This window comes from Pistacia vera, unplaced genomic scaffold, assembly GCF_008641045.1.
Source record: "Pistacia vera cultivar Batoury unplaced genomic scaffold, PisVer_v2 Contig866, whole genome shotgun sequence".
Classification (NCBI taxonomy): domain Eukaryota; kingdom Viridiplantae; phylum Streptophyta; class Magnoliopsida; order Sapindales; family Anacardiaceae; genus Pistacia; species Pistacia vera.
Window position 1 is genome coordinate 245,313 of NW_022196741.1, and position 22,345 is coordinate 267,657.

The 22,345-nt window shown below is 35.4% G+C and overlaps 4 protein-coding genes and 1 pseudogene across 7 annotated transcripts; 4 read left to right on the top strand and 1 right to left on the bottom strand.

Moving 5' to 3' along the window:
* The first annotated feature begins 373 nt into the window (after positions 1-373).
* Positions 374-2,177, top strand: LOC116118925 (annotated as a pseudogene).
* A 2,841-nt stretch (positions 2,178-5,018) lies between these two features.
* LOC116118947 (WAT1-related protein At3g53210-like) lies at positions 5,019-7,584 on the top strand. 2 transcript variants are annotated; one of them, XM_031404901.1, is made up of 7 exons: positions 5,019-5,037; positions 5,279-5,486; positions 5,579-5,641; positions 5,731-5,847; positions 5,984-6,380; positions 6,701-6,852; positions 6,977-7,584. In XM_031404901.1, exons 2-7 carry the CDS (start codon positions 5,308-5,310, stop codon positions 7,146-7,148), a joined length of 1,080 nt encoding a protein of 359 aa, XP_031260761.1. In that variant the 5' UTR covers positions 5,019-5,037; positions 5,279-5,307; the 3' UTR covers positions 7,149-7,584. The 2 variants fall into 2 exon arrangements, with proteins under 2 accessions (XP_031260761.1, XP_031260760.1); XM_031404900.1 differs by lacking the exon at positions 5,019-5,037 and having other exon boundaries at positions 5,065-5,486.
* Positions 7,585-7,833: 249 nt separating this feature from the next.
* Positions 7,834-10,839, bottom strand: LOC116118944 (purple acid phosphatase 5-like). Of its 2 annotated transcripts, XM_031404896.1 has the most exons (9): positions 10,735-10,839; positions 10,121-10,237; positions 9,828-10,034; positions 9,633-9,744; positions 9,294-9,520; positions 9,070-9,208; positions 8,761-8,981; positions 8,456-8,577; positions 7,834-8,371 (listed from the first exon to the last, which is right to left on the bottom strand). In XM_031404896.1, the coding sequence occupies exons 1-9, from the start codon at positions 10,780-10,782 to the stop codon at positions 8,185-8,187; spliced, it is 1,380 nt and encodes a 459-aa protein (XP_031260756.1). In that variant the 5' UTR covers positions 10,783-10,839; the 3' UTR covers positions 7,834-8,184. The 2 variants fall into 2 exon arrangements, with proteins under 2 accessions (XP_031260756.1, XP_031260755.1); XM_031404895.1 differs by lacking the exon at positions 10,735-10,839 and having other exon boundaries at positions 10,121-10,310.
* A 1,215-nt stretch (positions 10,840-12,054) lies between these two features.
* Positions 12,055-14,429, top strand: LOC116118945 (protein RTE1-HOMOLOG). 2 transcript variants are annotated; one of them, XM_031404897.1, is made up of 3 exons: positions 12,055-12,292; positions 13,263-13,542; positions 13,851-14,429. In XM_031404897.1, exons 2-3 carry the CDS (start codon positions 13,273-13,275, stop codon positions 14,274-14,276), a joined length of 696 nt encoding a protein of 231 aa, XP_031260757.1. In that variant the 5' UTR covers positions 12,055-12,292; positions 13,263-13,272; the 3' UTR covers positions 14,277-14,429. The 2 variants fall into 2 exon arrangements, with proteins under 2 accessions (XP_031260757.1, XP_031260758.1); XM_031404898.1 differs by having other exon boundaries at positions 12,063-12,292; positions 13,854-14,406.
* Positions 14,430-20,684: 6,255 nt separating this feature from the next.
* LOC116118955 (thioredoxin H1-like) lies at positions 20,685-21,954 on the top strand. The gene is made up of 3 exons (XM_031404912.1): positions 20,685-20,876; positions 21,406-21,528; positions 21,614-21,954. The coding sequence occupies exons 1-3, from the start codon at positions 20,787-20,789 to the stop codon at positions 21,755-21,757; spliced, it is 357 nt and encodes a 118-aa protein (XP_031260772.1). The 5' UTR covers positions 20,685-20,786; the 3' UTR covers positions 21,758-21,954.
* The last annotated feature ends 391 nt before the right edge of the window (positions 21,955-22,345 follow it).

Consider the following 22,345-nt stretch of genomic DNA (forward strand, 5'->3'; position numbering starts at 1 on the left):
GATACTGAAGACCAAACCAAATCCGTTTGTTATTCTTAATTAGTTTTCTTGTCGTCCTTCATCATACTGATAGCACCATTAATAATTAATTGAAAAAATACCGCAGGATGGTTGCCTTAACGTGCAATGCAGCAAGAACTTGGACTCGTAAGATACAAAATAATTGATGGTTTGACCATTGTTAAGTTCAGAAGTTGCGTTAATTTATATGATTTCTCCACTAAATACTGCTTTTCAGTCTGTACTAAAATTTTGCTTAGCCAATTTTGTGGGACATCTCCTCGTAATGTTCCCTCTCTTCTTCCCCTTTATATCGGTTTAAGTTTTCTTTTATACTGAAACTTTACCTTCTCTTTTGAATCTGGGTGTTCCGATGGCGGAAGATGGGTTAGCACCGGTTAAGAGAATTGGCATGGTGCCTGAACGAGCCAAGTTGACATAGCCATGACAGTGTTTCAGTTTGGTTATGCGGGAAACCATGTTATCATGAGAGGTGCTCTCAATCTGGGCGTAAGCAAACTAGTCTTCCTCTTTACAGAAACATCATAGCTCTCATTGTGCTGTTTCCCTTCGCATATTTCCTAGAGAAGTATGATATATTGTTCATTATATGTAAATTTAATTTGTTTTGGGCTCCAATCTCACAATTTTGTTCTTTTTCTTCTTGGCTCCAGGAAAGACAGGCCAGCATTAACCCCCTCATTTCATACAATTCTTTTTCCTTGGATTTCTTGGGTAAGATTTGATTATAGAAACATTAATTATTAATATATGATGACCAAACGATTTCAGAACATTAACTTTTTTATCTCTTTGTGGCAGAAAACATTGAATCAAGGATCTTACATTTTTGGTTTGGACAACACTCACTACATTCGCTTCTGCCGTAGAGAATGCAGTACCTGCCGTACCTTTATCATGGCCGCGATTCTGGTACCAATTAATAAAACTCTTAATTTCCATCTCCATAATTTCTGTGACCCTCAAGATAATTGGTTTGTTGCTAGTTTGAGCAAATTATATATATAATTATTGATTTTTTTGTTTTTTATGCTTTGTTTTGCAGAATAGAGCAAGTACACGTGACCCGGAAAGATGGAATAGCTAAGGTGCTTGGAACTCTTGTTTCTGTTGCTGGAGCTTCAGTCATAACCCTATACAAAGGACCAATTATTTATAGTCCAAACCCATTTCAGAAAAATCTGATTTGTTGGGAGATACCAAAGAGAAGAATGGACCTTAGGTTGCATCTGTCATTGGTCACTGCCTGTTTTGGTCCAGCTGGATAGTGTTGCAAACTCCTGTTTTGAAGAAATACCGCTCGCTCTCAGTCGTCCTATAGTTGCTGCTTTAGTGTTATGCAGTTTTTTGCGATTGCAGCATACTTTGAAAGAGATTCACAAGCCTGGCATATCACCTACGGCTATGAACTCTTCAGCCTTTTTACTCGGTATGTATCAATTAGTATCATGATCTTTTTGTTTAAATTGTTGGTAGCTAGTTATGGTCTTGGGGATTTAATTAACCACATCTTGGCATGGAGAGAAAAAATCATTAGTCCATTTCCAACATGTGCAATGTGATAAGTCCACGATCAAACACAATTTTGATATAAGAAAACCTATCTCAAGCAGTCAATCCTGATAGTCAAGCTTCGATCCTAATAGTTGTAGCAATCCCACTTTTTCTAAGTCGCTCTCTATTTGCTTTTACGTTTCTAATTTTATTTTCCTGGAAGAATAACAGAAATTAGTGACTGCAGGGATTGGTGGCTTCAGCAATGGCATTCGCAGTACAGATTTATGTCATTGACAGGGGAGGTCCAGTGTGTGTCAGCATATTTACCTTTACAAACAATGTTGTTGCTATATGGCCACAGTTGCTCTTGGAGAAGAATTTTACTTGGGAGGGTAAGTCTTCTCAACCAAATTGCAAATTGATTTTTTGTTTTGAATTATTATGTTACTCTTGCAATCATGGTTATAATAGTTTGTTTAATCTTTACTTTGGATGCAATGTGCAGGATTATGGAGCTTTGTAATTATAGCCGGACTGTATCTGGTGTTCTGGGAAAGAATGAGGAAAGTAAGTATAGACAGAAAAGTAGTTATAATCTCCTCATTTCTGACAACAATGTGGTGGAGGGTCCAAGTAATCATCACTCATCCCACAATTAATTGTGTTGAGTGAGACTCAGAGAGGCCTCAGATTTCACTTCCAGCTTTCAACAAAATCTGTCACAGCTCCTGGTTTCAAGTTACTTGCAAGTAACAACAGCCCAGAGAACTGAAACATAGAAGAGTGCGAGAACGGGAATCAATAAGAGTAATGCTACGCGTTACAGCCTACTAATCATTTTATTATCCTATGTAAATATAATGTATATGCGTTCGAGCTTACTAATCATTTTAATATCCTTTCTAAATATAACGTATAGTACGAGTATGATATATATAATATAATTATTATATATAATTTTATACTATTAATAAGCTAGTGAGTAAGCATAGTATTATTGATTGAATAATACTTTACGTACTAACAGATTTTACTAACCACTTTGTGCACTAACGGATTTTACTAATCAGTATACTAACCTTTGTTAAAATCACACATAGTACTTATACTATGTGTATGATATCCGTTCTATACTTTAAATTAATACTCTGGTTAGTATAATCTGTTAGTACGTATAGCATTACCCCAAGTAATATAAGATACTGGTAATCTTCAAATACCAATAGTAGTTATTATTGGTAATATTGAAGGTAATCTAATTACCTCTATTTTCTTAGGTATTCTAAGATTATCAATGTTATCTTTTTTTGTTACAATTTTATTTCTTATTAATAAAATTTTAGGACAATAATACCCTTATTTTTAAATTTATTTACATGAATATGACTTTTACTATTTTACCCCAATTAATTAACTTTTTGGACAAAATTACCCTTGAATTCAAAACAAATTGCAGCCCACCCAAACCACCACCACCCCCACCTGCCTGCCGCTGACAACCACCGTCGCAGCTAGTCGCCACCGAAACGGCGCACAGAAGGCCGAAAATGGTCGTCGTGCGCCAATATGGTCATTTCTGGCCAGATCGTGCTAGATTTGGCCGTTGATGGTCATATCTAATCTAGCCGTCAAAGGTCAAATCCGTCATCAATCTAGTCATCGACGGCCAAATTTGCCACGTCTGGCCATTTCCAACCAGATCTTTAGCCGAAAATGGTCATACGACGCACGGAGGCCATTTCTTGCCTTTTGTGTGCCGTTAGGTTGCCGGCTGCCAGCGGCCTACGATGGTTGCCGGCGACTGGCAGTGGTTGGGTTAGTGGGAGTGCTTTATTGATTTTCCAAACTTTTATTATGAGATTGTTTTTGCTAAGTTTTTAAATGCAAAGGGGGTTATAATAATCCAAATAATAATCAATATTAAAAAATAATATAATAATAATATTTAATTAGAGGACAATTCAGTAGTTTAAATAACATATCTACCAATTTATTCCTCCCAACCAAACATAATAATATAACATACCCACCAATTAACCAAACACATTTTCTTAAAGATTCCCAATAATCTTCAGAAGGCATTTGGTTGGGGGTTATGTGGGATTACTAGGGGTTAAGTCATCTTATATTACTTGATTACCATGCTTAGTTGTCAAGTAATATAATATACCAGTAATTTTCAAATACTAGTAGTGGTTACTGTTGGTAATATTGGAGGTAATCTGATTACCTCTATTTTCTTAGGTATTCTAAGATTACCAGGGTTATCTTTTTTTGTTACAATTTTATCCCTTACTAATAAAATTTTTGGAAAATAATGCCCCTATTTTAAAATGAATTTACATTAATATTCAATTTTACCCTTGTTTAATTAAAATTTTGGACAATAATGCCCTTATATTTAAAACAATTTACAGACCACCACTGCCACCCAGCCACCACGGCCAATAGCCGGCCAACCACCACGGACCGCTGCTGGTGTCCCTAAAAAAGAACGAGATTCAGTGGAAGGCTCCGAAAGGCTTCGATATGGCCATTTCCGACCATATTGATGGTCGAAAATGGCCATATCAGGCCAGATCTGGCAGAAAATGGCCAGATCCATTATGGCTAGATTGATGGAACTGGCCGGTAACGGCCAGATCCCTGGCCATTAACAGCCAGATTTGGCCTGATATGGTTGTTTTCGGCCATCAATATGAACAGAAACAACCATATCAGAGCCTCTTGGTCATGGTGAGCTACTCACAAGGACTTTCGAAGACTTTTGGCAGTGGTTTGCCGCGGCAGGAGGTGGGGGTGATTTCATCATAAATTAAAGTTTTATATAAGTAAGGGTGTTTTAGCCAAATCTGAAATATTAGGGGTTAAGAGAAATTATTCAAAAATTAATAATAAAAATAATATTATATTAATATTTAAAAATGGGACAGTTTAGTAATTTAAATAACATACTCACGAATTTATTCCCCATAATCAAACATATTAATATAACATACCTACCAACTAACCAAACACATTTTCTTAAAGATTTCTATTAATCTTCAAGGTAGTTTATCTTTCCAATAATCCAATATTTCCAGTAATCTAACATTCCCTAAACCAAATATCTTCTCAAGGTAATTTAACTTTCTAGTAATCTAATATTCTCAATAATCTAATATTCTTTGAATCAAACGCCTTCTTAGGTGTATCATTTAAGAGGTTTTAAGTTTGAACCTCTACTCGATGCCTAATAAAGTTAACCACGGAAGTTCTCATGGATAGTTTTAAGGTGCCGGGATATTACTCAACGAGTAAGGTAGCACTTCTACAGTTCACACTTTGCACCCACATGCTCTAGTTCCGTTTAGGATTTTGATTACTGATACTGAAGACCAAACCAAATCCGTTTGTTTATTCTTAATTAGTTTTCTTGTCGTCTCCTTCATCATACTGATAGCACCATTCAATTAATTAATTGAAAAAATACCGCAGGATGGTTGCCTTAACGTGCAATGGCAGCAGAACTTGGACTCTGTAAGATACAAAATAATTGATGGTTTGACCATTTGTTAAGTTCAGAAGTTGCGTTAATTTATATGATTTCTCCACTAAATACTGCTTTTCAGTCTGTACTAAAATTTTGCTTAGCCAATTTTGTGGGACATCTCCTCGTATATTGTCCCTCTCTTCTTCCCCTTTATATCGGTTTAAGTTTTCTTTTATACTGAAACTTTACCTTCTCTTTTGAATCTAGCGGTTGCTCCGATGGCGGAAGATGGGTTAGCACCGGTTAAGAGAATTGGCATGGTGCCTGAACGAGCCAAGTTGCACATAGCCATGACAGTGTTTCAGTTTGGTTATGCGGGAAACCATGTTATCATGAGAGGTGCTCTCAATCTGGGCGTAAGCAAACTAGTCTTTCCTCTTTACAGAAACATCATAGCTCTCATTGTGCTGCTTCCCTTCGCATATTTCCTAGAGAAGTATGATATTGTTGTCTTCATAATATGTAAATTTAATCTTGTTTTGGGCTCCAATCTTCACAATTTTTGTTCTTTTTCTTCCTGGCTTCCAGGAAAGACAGGCCAGGATTAACCCCCTCATTTCTCATACAATTCTTTTTCCTTGGATTTCTTGGGTACGATTTGATTATAGAAACATTAGATTATTAATGTATGATGACCAAATGATTTCAGAACATTAACTTCTTTACTCTCTTTGTGGCAGAATAACATTGAATCAAGGATCTTACATTTTTGGTTTGGACAACACCTCACCTACATTCGCTTCTGCCGTAGAGAATGCAGTACCTGCCGTAACCTTTATCATGGCCGCGATTCTCGGGTACCAATTAATAAAACTCTTAATTTCCATCTCCATAATTTCTGTGACCCTCAAGCATAATTGGTTTGTTGCTAGTTTGAGCAAAATTATATATATAATTTATTGATTTTTTTGTTTTTTATGCTTTGTTTTGCAGAATAGAGCAAGTACAGTTGACCCGGAAAGATGGAATAGCTAAGGTGCTTGGAACTCTTGTTTCTGTTGCTGGAGCTTCAGTCATAACCCTATACAAAGGACCAATTATTTATAGTCCAAACCCATCTTCAGAAAAATCTGATTTGTTGTTGGGAGATACCAAAGAGAAGAATTGGACCTTAGGTTGCATCTGTCTCATTGGTCACTGCCTGTTTTGGTCCAGCTGGATAGTGTTGCAAACTCCTGTTTTGAAGAAATACCCTGCTCGGCTCTCAGTCGTCTCCTATAGTTGCTGCTTTAGTGTTATGCAGTTTTTTGCGATTGCAGCATACTTTGAAAGAGATTCACAAGCCTGGCATATTCACTCCGGCTATGAACTCTTCAGCCTTTTTTACTCGGTATGTGACTCAATTAGTATCATGATCTTTTTGTTTAAATTGTTTGGTAGCTAGTTATGGTCTTGGGGATTTAATTAACCACATCTTGGCATAACGAAGAAAAATCATTAGTTCCATTTCCAACATTGTGCAATGTGATTAAGTCCACGATCAAACACAATTTTGATATAAGAAAACCTATCTCAAGCAGTCAATCCTGATTAGTCAAGCTTCGATCCTAATAGTTGTAGCAATCCCACTTTTTCTAAGTCGCTCTCTATTTGCTTTCACGTTTCTAATTTTATTTTCCGTGGAAGAATAACAGAAATGAGTGACTGCAGGGATTGGTGGCTTCAGCAATGGCATTCGCAGTACAGATTTATGTCATTGACAGGGGAGGTCCAGTGTTTGTTTCAGCATATTTACCTTTACAAACAATGCTTGTTGCTATAGTGGCCACAGTTGCTCTTGGAGAAGAATTTTACTTGGGAGGGTAAGTCTTCTCAACCAAATTGCAAATTGATTTTTTTGTTTTGAATTATTATGATTTACTCTTGCAATCATGGTTATAATAGTTTGTTTAATCTTTACTTCTTTACTTTGGATGCAATGTGCAGGATTATTGGAGCTTTGTTAATTATAGCCGGATTGTATCTGGTTGTTCTGGGAAAGAATGAGGAAAGTAAGTATAGCACAGAAAAGGTAGTTATAATCTCCTCATTATCTGACAACAATGTGGTGGAGGGTCCAAGTAAATCATCACTCATCCAACCATTAATTGATTGTTGAGTGAGACTCAGAGAGGCCTCAGATTTCACTTCCAACTTTTCAACAAAATCTGTCAACAGCTCCTGGTTTCAAGTTACTTGCAAGTAACAAGAGCAGTTGATTGTGAGCAGTGGCTTTTGAAATCAATTTAAAAAGAAGACCATGTGAAGGCTCCAATATTTAGTTAAAATCAGAGGTAGACAAGACAGGCGGCAATTGGGCCTGTGAAATAATTTGAAAAGCAAATAGTAAATCGATGGATGTTGCAGACACCATCCATTGTTGCCTTTTCAGCGTATAAATAATAAGAATACCAAACGTCTTGACTTCTCCAAGTTCAGAGGGTCATGCTGTTCATTTATGTGGCCTTGAAAATGCGTGTGCGAGAATACTTTATGCATTCAATAGCTGTTTAGTAGTTCATTACAATTTTTTTATAGAATTCTCTCAACAGCAAGAGCTCAAGTTTTTGCAGTATTGAAATTATGGGATCCGAACCTGTGGGGTTGGCTTGATGGTCAAGAAAATTTGTTCCCTTCCTTGAGTTATTGCGTTCAAACCTTGGGACCACTTACCACAATAATATTATAGTTTACTTAGTCTTTTGGGATTGTTCAAATAGACTTCGGATATTAGTTGAGGTATACGCAAACTGTCTCAAATACCCTAGTTAACTGAAAAAAAAAAAAAAATACAGGATCCAATGTGAATAGAATTATATATTAGGTCTTGATATCAAGTAGTCGGAGTGAAAGGGCTATAATTAACAACTAAGACACAGAACTTCAGCCACTAGTTGGTACTTGGTGGAAATAAAAAGGCCATACTGAATTCACTCAAGTCAAACAACCATAGTGCTGCGGTCAACAGTTGAGATGCCAGCAAACAATTAATTAAGTTGAATTCCTTTTTGTTCTAAAGGTCATAAATCTAACAGCACAAATAAAAGACGCAGAGATCACAAACATAAAAGCTAGTTGAGCAAAATGGTGAATGAAAAAGATAAACAACCTAATCTACTGAAGCAGAAATATGACTGTTAACACTTGTTCATAGCCTAGTTATTCTCTTCTTGTGGATTCCAATATCTGTTGAACATCCACAGTGAATCAGCAGCAACAGGTTCACTATCATGGTTACGATGCCAAGTAAAATGAGCATGAGTTCGGTTCTTTATGTCAAGAATTGCGTGTCCAAAGCTTGCTTCTCTATATGCTGAGTAACTGGGCTGTGGCTCAATGAATCTGCACATAGAATAGGGTAATTTGTCAAGATTCAGATAATTGAACTACAAATTTTCTATTTTATAGACCATGATAGAAGCTCACCTGTTAGCAATGCCTTCGATATTTCCACCGTCACCAATGGTTATGTACACAGGAGCTGAATGGTTCTTAACTGGGGAGCTCAATCCGTTTGTTATGTTGTATTGCACATTTGAAACTCGCTCCTAGAGGAAATAGAACAAGTTTTCAACAAAGCAAACAATTTGAGTTAGATAATATACGAACGAAACACACAGGGTTTAAGTAACCGGATTAAAATAAATGTTGTTTCCCACTTAATTATCATGGATGTCAGCACAAGCATAAGAATCTGCAGATTGAAATTGGGTTGGAACAAGAAAGCTTACTGAACGCTCGTACGAATGCACATGGCCAGCCAAGACTATATCGACTTTGTGATCAACAAACCAGGGCTCAAACATCACTCTCATGCTCTCTCCTTCCATATAATGGTAGCCATTGCTGTTATACCAAGGAGAGTGAAGAAGAACAATCAACCATGGAGTTTCAGCTCTATTAACCTTTGGTAACTCGTTTTGAAGCCACTCGTATTGAGGAGTATATTTCCCTGTACCAGCATATTATTATTGTTAGGCCCTTGTTTTCTGCAGGAAAAAATTTTAAACCAATGACAAAATCTGAAGAAAGTTTAATACCATATGCTGAATAAGAAGAAAGGACAATTATGTATGTTGATGCGCGCTTAATGGAATACCAAAGTGGAGATGTACTGTGAGATGCCCTGTAAGGGACATGGTACCTATGCATATATGGCTTAAAAGGAACGTTTTCACCCTGAAATACATAAAATCAATTAGACAATCAACAGAAAATTTGATAATTAAATCAAATCCATACACTTTAGGTGCATAGGACTTACAATTTCTGGAGCATAATCAAGCTCATGATTGCCAGCAGTCCAAATCCATGGCTGATATGCAGTGCTCTTCTCAACAAAACGGCCCCATGTATCCCACCTCACATTGTCATGGAACGGATAATGGTCGGCATAAGAAAGATCACCAACAAACAACACTGCTTGTCCATTTTGGTTCGAAACATAATGCTCAAATGTCGTATTAGATGCATATGTTTGTCCCAAATCACCTGTTAATAAAAAGATGTCCTACATTACTAGAGAAAACAAAAAAAAAAACAAAAATGGGACGTCTCATGAACATACCACCCAATCAAAAATGCAGAGACTATAACAACTAACCCATAATCCCAAATGTGTATGGAACATCGGGTCCTACTTCTGGAGGAGTGGTGAACCAAAACCGGCGAGTTCCAGTGCCAGACCCGAGTTCATAGAAGTATTTGGTATTATACTGCAAATAAACATGAGAACGTCAATTTTCTAATTGGTATGAGTTCATTGAATAAGAGCTTGAAAGAAAAACCATCCGCTTACTTTTAATCCGTTAATGGTGGCATGATGAATGTAACCGGAAATATAATTATAGTATTTGTAAATTGTGGGTCTGGACTGAGCTTTAAATTTGTGCTTGATCGGGCATTTCGCTTCCCAATACTTCACAAGGTTGGGGTACTGCTCTAGAGGGGTCACCCAAGAAATGATCACACTCCTCCCAGAATGATCCCCCTGAGTTATATGGACCTGCAGAGCCGTAAATAGCATGTCAAACTTCAATAACACAAAAGCAGAGAAAATAAAAAGGATCCGAAAACATGATTATATTAAACCTGCTCAGGTGCATTGTAACCAGAAGGTGGAGGGAAGGCGTCAATCGGCATGTCCACAGAGGCTTCAGGCTTCCTAACATAGTCACTAGTGACACCTCCATTGCATATCCCGGCAATGTTTAGCAGTAGAATTAAAAGGATTACCATACTCACTGCACCACCCATTTAATATGTTCACGATATAATTGTATGTTTCAACCTCTGAGCTGAAGTATTTATTTATACTTCTCAGGTGTTCAGTTCCGATACGAATGGATACAGAGGCGAGGATTTCTCTTAATTTGGCCTAAGATTCGCATATTCCAGGTGATTATTTTATCCTCAGTTGTGTAACACTTTAAAAAGGAAAGAGTTTTGACTTGGTTGCACTTTGTGCGGTGAACTGACTCCTGAAATATCATTTATGCTGCATTAGGTTCGCTGCACTCGAACCGACGTGTACTAAAAAGTTTATTTTAAGATTTAAAGTTCAGAAAATATGCTCCAATATATGAGGCTCTTATGATCCATTTAAGTTGACTTCTGATAATTTCCTCTTTACACGGTGCTCAAACATCTTTAACCTGTTTTAACACATTAAACAACTTTAATACCCATAATAAATCNCCGGCAATGTTTAGCAGTAGAATTAAAAGGATTACCATACTCACTGCACCACCCATTTAATATGTTCACGATATAATTGTATGTTTCAACCTCTGAGCTGAAGTATTTATTTATACTTCTCAGGTGTTCAGTTCCGATACGAATGGATACAGAGGCGAGGATTTCTCTTAATTTGGCCTAAGATTCGCATATTCCAGGTGATTATTTTATCCTCAGTTGTGTAACACTTTAAAAAGGAAAGAGTTTTGACTTGGTTGCACTTTGTGCGGTGAACTGACTCCTGAAATATCATTTATGCTGCATTAGGTTCGCTGCACTCGAACCGACGTGTACTAAAAAGTTTATTTTAAGTTCAGAAAATATGCTCCAATATATGAGGCTCTTATGATCCATTTAAGTTGACTTCTGATAATTTCCTCTTTACACGGTGCTCAAACATCTTTAACCTGTTTTAACACATTAAACAACTTTAATACCCATAATAAATCACTTTAATAACCCACTGTTCACTTTAGAGATTAGTTAAAGTATGCATAAATTAATCTAGATACTTCTGATCAACAAAAAAAAAAAAAAAAACTTTAATACCCACTTAATAACTTTAATATCCGATTGTTCATTTTAGAGTTTTAAGAGATTAGAGCATCTCTAAATGACTCTTTATATAATCCAAACTCTTTATTATAAAGAGTTCATTCATAGAAAAAGAGTCCAACCGACTCTTTATTTTTAAAATATAAATTAAATAATAAGTTTGATTCTCTATATTTAGAACATCTTCAAATCACTCTTTATATAACTCAAACTCTTTATTATAAAGAGTTTATCCATAGAAATAAGAGTCCAACAGACTCTTTATTCTTTAAATATAAATTAAAGAGTGAGTCAAATTTCACTTTCTATCATAATTTTAAATAATAAATTGTAAGTTTTCTTTCATTTTATTTATGATTTATTTCTCCTATTAAGTTTCTTTTTTGAAAAGACATATTCTCTCTCCTAAAATTTAAAGAATCTATTAGATTTAAATAAAAACTTTGTTTTTTATATTTAAAAATCAATGGAGATACTTTTTATTTATACAAAAGATATTCTTTAAAATAAAGAACACAATTGGAAATGCTATTAGTTAAGATCAGACATCTCCAACCAAAAAAAAAAATAAAAAAAAATAAAAATTAATACCCGCTTGATAACCAAAAGATGAAGTCTAGATCAGAATTTTAAATTAAAAAAAATAAAGACTAATATTTTCTATGTGGATATGGAGAAAGATAAGGAGAACAATTTTAAATTAAGATGGAAGTTCTCGCCATCAAAGATAATATTTCTGAATTGAAGTCAACCAATGAATCACAGACAAGAAAGAAAGAAAGAGAGTATAACCAAACATCAGCTAATCCAGGACCAGCACAGACAAAATCTCAAACAGGGTTACATTAACCCGCTCACCAAACAAATCCAGAAATATCAAATGGAATAAACGAATTCGTTTATCCCAGTCAGTCAATCTGGCGCTTTGGATCAACTCGTGGCTTTCATCTTTCTTCCCATTACGAATTGAAGGTATTCTCTGATTCCTCTCGCTATTATTATTTCATGTTTGCATCTTCCATCAAGTTCGCTTGATGTGTATTAAAATATTAATTAATGTATAATCTGATATTCTAATGTCACTTCTAGTTTTGGGGATTAGATCTAAGCTTGGCCAAGAAATGTTACTGTACGAATTGGCTGTGATAAATATAAGAGGACGCTTCAAATTTGGATTTAACTTTATGTAGCTTTTCGATTTTAGGTGGGATTTGACAAGATTATATTATGATAAACGGGAAATGAGAGTGGATTGATTTTTCTGTTTTTAGGTTTTTTCCTGAGATGATGGTAAGATTTATGAACTAGTGTGGGATGCTACATTTGCACATTTTGTCTTTGATGATCTATTAGGGCAATGGATAAATTATTCTGAACTATTTCTCATTTGTGGAATGGTAACTTTTGTTTTTAAAGTTTCAATTGGTATATCTTATGAGAATCTATCCTTTAACACTGCTAAACTTTGCAAGCTTAGTTATATTTCTTCCCATAGTGTGGTTGAGGAAATTCACAAGGTAAACTGGTGATAGTTTTTGAACAACGCGTTTTGGAGAAAGTAGTGTTAGAAATCATGTAAGATAATCAAATAACTTAGTTGTTGAATTTCATATAGTTGTGGTTGCACAAGAAGACTAGGGATGGGAAATTTTTGTTTAAATTTGGGGAGGATTAGGTATAAGGGTGGAAAAGAAAAAGAAAAAACATGATGGAATTTTTTTTCAGTGTGATAAATGTGTCTTTAACCCAACAGCATCTTTTTCCTGGTGTAAGTCCCTAGTTGTGAACTTTGGTGCATACTGTAGTGAGGCTGAGGTTTTCTTGCTATCAGAAAAAAGGGAAAAAGAAAATGATAGCATTTCTTTTCTTGGTAGTTTAAGTTCATTTTAAGCATGCTTATTTTGAAGAGAATCTCATGTGTTTGGTTCATTTGGGATTGCAGAACTTTGGCAATGGAAGGTAATCCAGACCCTGAGCACCGCATGATGATTGAAGAAAGTTACCAACAAAGTATGCAAATTGATCCAAGTAGAGCACGATTTCCATGCTGCATCGTTTGGTCACCCCTTCCTGTCATTTCCTGGCTGATTCCTTTCATTGGCCATACTGGCATATGCAGAGAGGATGGGGTGATCCTGGACTTTGCAGGGCCTAACTTTGTGTGTGTAGACAGTTTTTCGTTTGGGGCAGCTACTCGATACATCCAGGTGAACAAGGAACAGGTAATTTCAAGTTCTCAAATGAAGCTAATGTTCGGCTGCTTCAAAATCATATATTTTGAAATTGTTGCTGACAGTATTGAGCACTGCCATCAGACCGGTGGATAACTTTATTAATTTATGATGCCCTCACTTTTCGGTGAATTGTTTGCGGAACCTCTTTCGCGGTTTATGTGGTGTGCTGCACTTCAATTAGACAAGCTTGCTGATTTTGAAATTTATAAAAACATAATTAGCTGCATTTTGCTGTACATGTTTTTTAGTTGTTGACTTCTGCTCCTCCCTGATTGTATTCTTTTTAATTTTGCTAGCAGTGTTGTATTTCTCCCTATCTGTCTGCATTGAATGGTGATGATCAATACCAGCCAAATGAATCAGGAAGAGACACATTGACTTGGGATGATGCACTACGAAAGAGTACACAGGAGTTCCAACACCGATCATACGATCTTTTTACTTGCAATTGCCACTCCTTTGTAGCCAACAACCTGAACAGATTAGGTTTTAATTCTGGTGGGTGGAATGTGGTGAACTTAGCTGCATTTATTTTCCTTAAGGGTCGTTGGGTGAGCTTTACATCAATATTACGAACTTTGCTGCCATTTATTATAGTAACCTTTCTTGGACTCACATTTGGTGGCTTGACCTACATCAAGTTCTTGGCATTCTTCACCCTGCTTCTTGTTGGTTGGTTTCTTGTTGGTACTTACTGTTTCAATAATGTGATCCAGTTATAGCTTTCATGTTCTTTGATCATCTTAATGTAGAAGGCCTGTAGTTCAACACTTTACATTCATTGTTATACAATTGATGTGATCAGAGTATACTTCGAGCAATGTGAACTATGACATCTGATTTTTATTTAAACTTTGTGTTGTGTGCCTTCACTACGTTTTGTGTATGCTTGCTTGCATGATCTTTCCTGCGTAGTAAACTAATAACTCGCTTGTTCCTTAAGCTGGAAATTACCCAATGACCAATGCTAAATGGTACACGTGTGCATGACTGAGGTAAAGAATTGCTTGCAACTGAGAACAGCCTGAGCTTTGACCTCAATTCACACAACTATTTGACCTGTGTTGTAAATGCCCAACATGATATTGTTCGCTTTGGTACTATATGGCCTCACAATTTTTTTTCTGGGCTTCAGGCCCAAAACGTGTCGTGTTAGATTAAGGCTTATAGTCTTGTATACACATGCACCCTTTCTCACACAGGGCGATGTGAGACTTTACAATACACTCTCTATCGCGATTGTGTTTATAACGTGTTATAAATAGTCCAACATGATATTGGCTGCTTTGGCATTACAAGGTCTCATGGTTTTGTTTTTGAGCTTCAAGCTCAAAATGTATCATGTTGGATTAAGGCCTATATATATATATCCCCTCTCACACGGAGTAATATGGAACTTCACAATAACCTAAACCTGTTTTCAAAAAGTTAGAAAAATGGCTTCATTCTTGCTCCTGGCCTCCTGGGTGATTGATATTAAGGAATATTGTTGCTTTGATAAACATATTTGCTTAATCTGTAGATGCCTCCAAGAAGCTTATAGTAGATGCAACAAAACCACTTCTAGTAAGAGAATGAAACATGTGAAAATACATAAATAATTAAATAAAAATTGCTGCAAGATTGGCTTTGGCAGTGGCACTAGCCACTAGGACTGTAGAGTCGTGACTCAATTTATGTTTGTTTATCCAAAATATTCTTTACTCAAAATCTCTCTTTAACCAAAACCCAAATGGTTTGATTGGAGCCCAAAAGCCATGAAGCATTGTCAGATCATGTGTCCTACCATTCAACGGGAGATTCTATTGTCTATACTAATTCTGGAAATTTTCTACAAAGAGCCCTAAGTGTTGTAATACCTTTATTCCAATTCAACCACCACCGTTAACAAATTGAGAATCCTGCAAAAGTATTTCTATTTCTATACAAGTATCTTATAAAGAATAAAAAAAGTTGGTCAACACCTAACCTTACAAATTTAATATATATTTTGTTAAGAAGGAGTGAATACTTAACATCATCTAATTTTTTTGGCCAGTAAACCCAAGGTTTGGCCTAATGAAACTTTCCCACCCAAAATGTTTCAAAATACAACTTTACCATCTATGTTAAAACCTATCAGTCAAGTTTAACTAAAGAAGGACATAATAGTAAATTCAAAAAGAAATCAAGGAGTGATTGCGTTAATTTATCCCCTGTATATTAACTTAAAAAAAAAAAAAAAAAAAAATTGGCCCAAATTTTACTTGATTGTTTTAGAATTTTTTTTGAAGCATTTTGATTGTTGTTCTAGTTGTTTTGGTGTTGTGGGTGTGTTGAGTTGCGTTTGTTGGCTTGATTTGGGTGTTTTTCCTGGTTTTTCCACCTTCCCCAACCATTGCCACTTCCTCTCCTCTCCGACACACACCAGATGCTCGATGAAAAGCCCCAACCAGCAAATTGGTCGGAATTGCAACTAGAATCAAAGGCGACAAAGAGAAGAATAAGAGGAAAGGGTATTTTTGTCATTACACTATTTATACACTGCCAGATAACAGATTTTCCTAACAAAACATAACAGTGGATGGGAAAAGTGTTGTTTTGAAATTTGATGGGTGTGAAAAGTGTTATTTTGAAATTTGACATGTGAGAAAGTGTCATTAGGCCAAACCTTGGGTGGGAAGAAGCTAGTTTACTCCTTTTTTGGCCGTCGTAAAGACTAAAGACTTACACTCAAATATATGGAAAACATTAAAACTTAATTTCTTTTCTTGATCAAAATATGAATGATTTTCAAAATTCATAACAAAATCTCTCTTAAAACCAATCAAAAAATTATATTGTTATCAGCGTTAATCTAATTGCAATTTTGAAATCATGTAGACATCTCGTAATGGAAAAAAAAATAATAATAATTCAGATTTCATTGCATAAGTTAATAAGTTATCAATGATTCAACTCTAATTATAGAATAAAATATATGCATATTTATATTTATGGAAGTTGCATAGCATCAAATTGTCAAATCCTTATTTACTACAGATTCGTTTACTTTTTCTTTTTTTGTTTTTTTATAAGAAAACATCACATCACATCACACCACTCTTACCTATACAAGTAAAATTTTATTTGCTATTATTAATGTTTATTTTATAAACAGTACACGGCATGTTCCACGCAAGGTTTCGCAAAATAACAAGTTTCCACCCTGGTTTCATAAATTTTATATTCCCACCCTTGAAACTAAAGTAATACCGTTAGAGATTTTTAAGTTCTGACGCATATACAAATGATGTTATTATCATACTACCCTTGATAAATAAATTAATAAATTACTTTTTAAACTCCAAATTAGTCGAATTAAAAATAATCATATTACTTTCAAATTTATTTTAATAACATTCTCATTCTTCAACTTTCACATCATTCCCGTCTCCAACCAACCAGCCACTGCCACTGCCACCCAACCACTATCACCGTCCAACCAAATTAATAAAATTTTCAGGAAAATCCTATAAATTTCAACTTCATTCACCAACACCTTCTTCAATCCAAACCCACCCAACCCTCTAAATTTTATTTCAATCCAAACAGCTGGTGGTGAATGAATGTGGTTGAGGCCTTTCCTCGAATAGTTTGTGGGCAAAGATGTAGGTGGCTTGTGGGAGGCAAATGGGAGATGGGAGGTGGCTTGAAATCACACTACACACACAAAACTCCAATCCACAAAAACAAACTCCAAAAACAGTTATCAAATTCACCACATTTCAATCTTCAAGCAAACCCAAATTCAAAATACAACTCCAAACAAACTCAACTCCAACTGGTGAGCGGGACGGCGTTTGTCGATGGAGGTGGTAAGGTGCAGGGATGAGCAACCATTGTCCGATGAACTACAGCCATCCGACCACTACACCAACTGCAACTCTTTCCTTTCTTTCNGAATGATTTTCAAAATTCATAGCAAAATCTCTCTTAAAACCAATCAAAAAATTATCAGCGTTAATCTAATTGCAATTTTGAAATCATGAAGACATCTCGTAATGGAAAAAAAAAAAAATAATTCAGATTTCATTGCATAAGTTATCAATGATTCATTCAACTCTAATTAGAATAAAATATATGCATATTTATATTTATGGAAGTTATATAACATCAAATTGTCAAATCCTTATCTAGTACAGATTCGTTTACTTTTACTTTTTTTGTTTTTTTATAAGAAAACAACATCACGTCACGTCACTCTGACCTATACAAGTAAAATTTTATTTGCTATTGTTAATGTTTATTTATAAACAGTAAACGACATGTTCCACCCAAGGTTTTGCAAAATAACAAGTTTCCACCCTGGTTTCACAAATTCTAATTCCCACCCTTAAAGACTAAGGTAACACCCTTAGAGATTTTTAGGTTCTGACATAGATACAAAGGGTGCTATTATCATACTACCCTTGATAAGTAAATTAATAAATAAACCCCAGATTAGTAGAATTAAAAATAATCATATTACTTTCAAATTTATTTTAATAACACTCTCTTCTTCAACTTTCACATCATTCCCATCTCCAACCACATAGACATAGCCACTACCACAGTCACCCAACCACTATCACCATCCAACAAAATTAATAAAATTTTCAGGAAAATCTTATAAATTTCAACTTCATTCACCAACACCTTCTTCAATCCAAAACCACCCAACCATCTAAATTTTATTTTAATCCAAATAGTTTGTGGTGAATGAATGTGGTTGAGGCCTTTCCTCAAGTAGTTTGTGGGCAAAGATGTAGGTAGGTGGCTTGTGGGAGGCAAATGGGAGATGGGAGGTGGCTTGAAATCACACTACACACACAAAACTCCAATCCACAAAAACAAACTCCAAAAACAGTTACCAATTTCACCACACTTCAATCTTCAAGCAAACCCAAATTCAAAATACAACTCCAAACAAACTCAACTCCAACTAGTGAGCAGGGCGGCATTTGTAGATGGAGGTGGTAAGGTGCAGGGATGAGCAACCATTGTCCGATGAACTACAGCCATCCGACCACTACACCAACTGCAACTCTTTCCTTTCTTTCTTCTTTTATTCTTCTTCTCTCCATGGTTGTTTGGCTCTCAGGGTGGCCAAATTTTGGATGCCACGTGAAACCTTGTGGCGACTGGATTTTGCCGCCACAAGGCCCTCATGCAGCAACCAAAATCTAGCCACTGCTAAGGCCAAGAAGCAACCATTTTGCAACTACTTTTGGCCCACGTGAAGACCAAATCTGGTCGCCACAAGGCCTTCATGTGGTGCCGAAGAGGAGATCAGGGTTTGGTTAAGAGTTAAGGGTTAAGGAGAGAGAAAGGAGTGTGGCTATTGGTTAGACCATCTCCAACCACAAACATGGTGCAAGTTTCACACTAAATTGGTGTGATATTTGGTGTATTTCTATCTCCAATGCTTTGTGAAGATCAATCGATGTTTCCCTCCATTGGAGACACCAAACATCGACGTGGCTATCTTCACCATATTAAATGCGCCCTCATCCGCATTTAATGCTTTAAAAGAGAATGTCGTTTCAGCATGGTTTAATGCTCATGGCTGACACTTATTGCGCAAAGACACATCTATCAAATAAATCTTACTTTATTGACCAGGCCAGCTATCAAGCACAACGGATAGCATCTGAAGAGGTCGTTCGAATGAAACACTCTTCTCCGTGTATTGAGTTAGAAGCGAAGTGACTTCCGATTTTTGGCGAAACTATTCTAAGTGTTTTCAGGTCGTGAGCGATGGGCAAAGTTCAAAGCACGTTGGTATAACACTGAGCAAGATCTGACCCTAGGTCGTTGAACCTTTAGGGGACGATCACACCAAATATTACACCAAAAAGAATATTCTTTAAAATATTTTATTTATCTTTCTTTCTATTAATAATCAACAATTAATCTATTTCACTAATTATTTTTGTATATATTAATTAAATATTAGGAATGATATTTTTATTAAATAATAATTACTTTGAAAATTATATTAATTTAATAAAATTAAGCATTTATTTAATCAAATAAACATTATATTTATTATAGAAAAACATTACATTTAATATAAAATGATACCAAAAAAAAAAGACAACAACAGCACAAATGTAAAATTCCATATTGATAGTAATTTAATTTTTCGAATTAGTATATTCTTCTCACAAATGATCAATTAATACATTTCGAAAAGCATGGTGAGCTTCTAGTTCTTTCTAATATTTTGATGATCTTAGAGGATCCGAAACTAATCTACCAGAATACTAAATTGTTATTTTAGTTTATGTTGTAATTTCTTTTAATTTAAGTGTTTTTAAATTAGTGTTAATTTTTATTTTGAGTTATTATAGTTTAATATTTGCATTAAATAAAGTTTTGTTTTTAATTTTTCATAATTTTTTGAATTATATAATTATTATGAATTTATTATTATAAATAATAATCAAATTAACATAAATACAAATAACAAAAATAAAATATATTTTGTAGTAGTTGAATAGTATCACGCCAAATTGGTACAAGTAAACAGTGCCACACCACCAAATTTGTGTAAGTAAATAGTGTCATGCTAGCATCTCTAACTCCATGCCAAAACACTAAAATGGTTTGAAAAATATGCTCAAACACTACACCAAATTAGTATAAGTAAACAGTATCATGTCAAATATTGGGTTGGAGATGCCCTTAGGGAGAGAAATGGGAAGTTGTAGTGAGAGAGGGAGAAAGAAACGACAAAAAAGGCAAAGTTGTAGAGAGAGGATGCTTGTGAGAGAAATTTAAGGTGTGGAGGGTTATTTTAAAATTTTTATTTTTATTTTATATTTAATGTAGTACAAATCCTTCGACCGTCATATTAAAAAGTTTTATATTAATTTAAAGGTGGGAGTCTGGAATTTATGAATCCATGGGTGTGACTTGTCATTTTGCGAAATCTTGGGTAGGAATTTGAAATTTTTTTAAAACCTTTTACTACCAGCAGTAGCAAACGATCAAACGTTACTGGTTGTTGCATGGGAGGGAATCTTTTGATGTTCGTGCCTCCAATATTTGATGGCATATTTGTAGTTAAAGCCACTTCAAGGGGTGTTTAAGGTATAGGAATAACCATATTGCATATTTAATGGAGAGAGAGGGACTGGCACAAAAGCAAACGTAAACCGAAGCCTTTAATTCATTTGAGAAATAGGAAAGGAAGAGGATCTGTTTGGCCGGAGTTAACATCGAGGAAAATGGCAGCAGAAGAAGGTCAGGTCATCAGTTGCCACACCGTTGATGCATGGAACGACCAGCTCCAGAAGAGCAACGAAACTAAGCAGCTGGTATTCTTCCGTTTCTGTTAAACACTGTTTGGTTTATAATCTGTCAATCTTTTCTTTTTATTTTTGTGATTTCTTAGTGTTTTGTTGCGATGATAAAAAGCAGTGGATCTCATCTGACTTCATTTAGATTTTCTCGAATGTGATTGCTGCTTGCTAGTGTTGATCTTTTCGGCGCTTGATATCATGAATATTTTTATGATATACTGGAGTATATATGTGATTTCAGTTAGTTTCAAGGAAAATACATTGATATAATACCAGAGAAATAATTATGTTATTGTGGGAGAATTTATTTATTTTTCATAAATTATGTCTCAACTGTTGATGATTATGATGTCATATAAATGATTCCGTGTTCATTAAAATTAGATTTACAGAATAATTTTTTACTTGGAGGCAAATTGTAAAAAGAATATTTAATATCTGAATGTTTAAAATTATGCTATAGGTTTAGGGTTTAGATGTGATGGAAGTAAAGGAAAGTGTTGTGTCTGTTTTCCCTGAAGTGAAGTGGGTGGTTTTGATACAGGTGGTTGTTGATTTCACTGCCTCATGGTGTGGACCATGCCGTTTCATTACACCTTTCCTGGTGGAGCTGGCTAAGAAACTGCCTCAAGTTTTGTTCCTCAAGGTTGATGTGGATGAACTCAAGGTAACATACAAAATCAGATTAGTTGGGGGCAGAAGAAACTTCAATTAATTTTGTAGTTATAACTAATTTGTTTCTTGTTATTCAGTCTGTTGCTACAGATTGGGCTGTTGAGGCAATGCCAACCTTCATGTTCTTGAAAGAAGGAAAGATTGTGGACAAGGTGGTTGGAGCAAAGAAAGAGGATCTGCAGCAAACCATTAACAAGCACTTGGGCTCTGCTTCTGCCTAATTATGAGATAATTTGCATTCTGCCTTTAGCTTTAGAGGATATAGACCTCAACTCAATATATGCTATTAGTGTGGCCCTAATTATGTGATCATTTGCATTCTGTCTCTTAGCTTTGGAGGATATAGACCTCAATATAATGCTATTACTGTGGACTTATATTTAAAATATTTATATATTTAAGCAGACTTGGTTATGTATCTGGTGAATTCTGCCTTCATAATGTACCCTTCTATAAAGATCATCTCATGGTCTTTTCCCAGTGGTATAGTAGTTGTGATTTAAGATACCTATGCTTTTGTGAATAATCCTGAATACTAGATTGGACAATAGGTGGCTGAAGATCTAATTGTCAAATTGGTTTGAACTATTAAGTGCAGTTTCAGCCTCATTGACGACCTGACCTATTAATTGGTGACACCATCCTCGGCTTGACTCACCCTTAGTGATCCTTGGATGAAAAAGAGGAATTTGGAGCCTACTTTAATACCATTTCTACCCGTGCTCGGTTTAACTTAATGATTTGGTTGAAAAAGTCATAATGTTTGGTGCTCTTCTAAGAGGTGTGACTCACCCTGAATAGGAAACGAG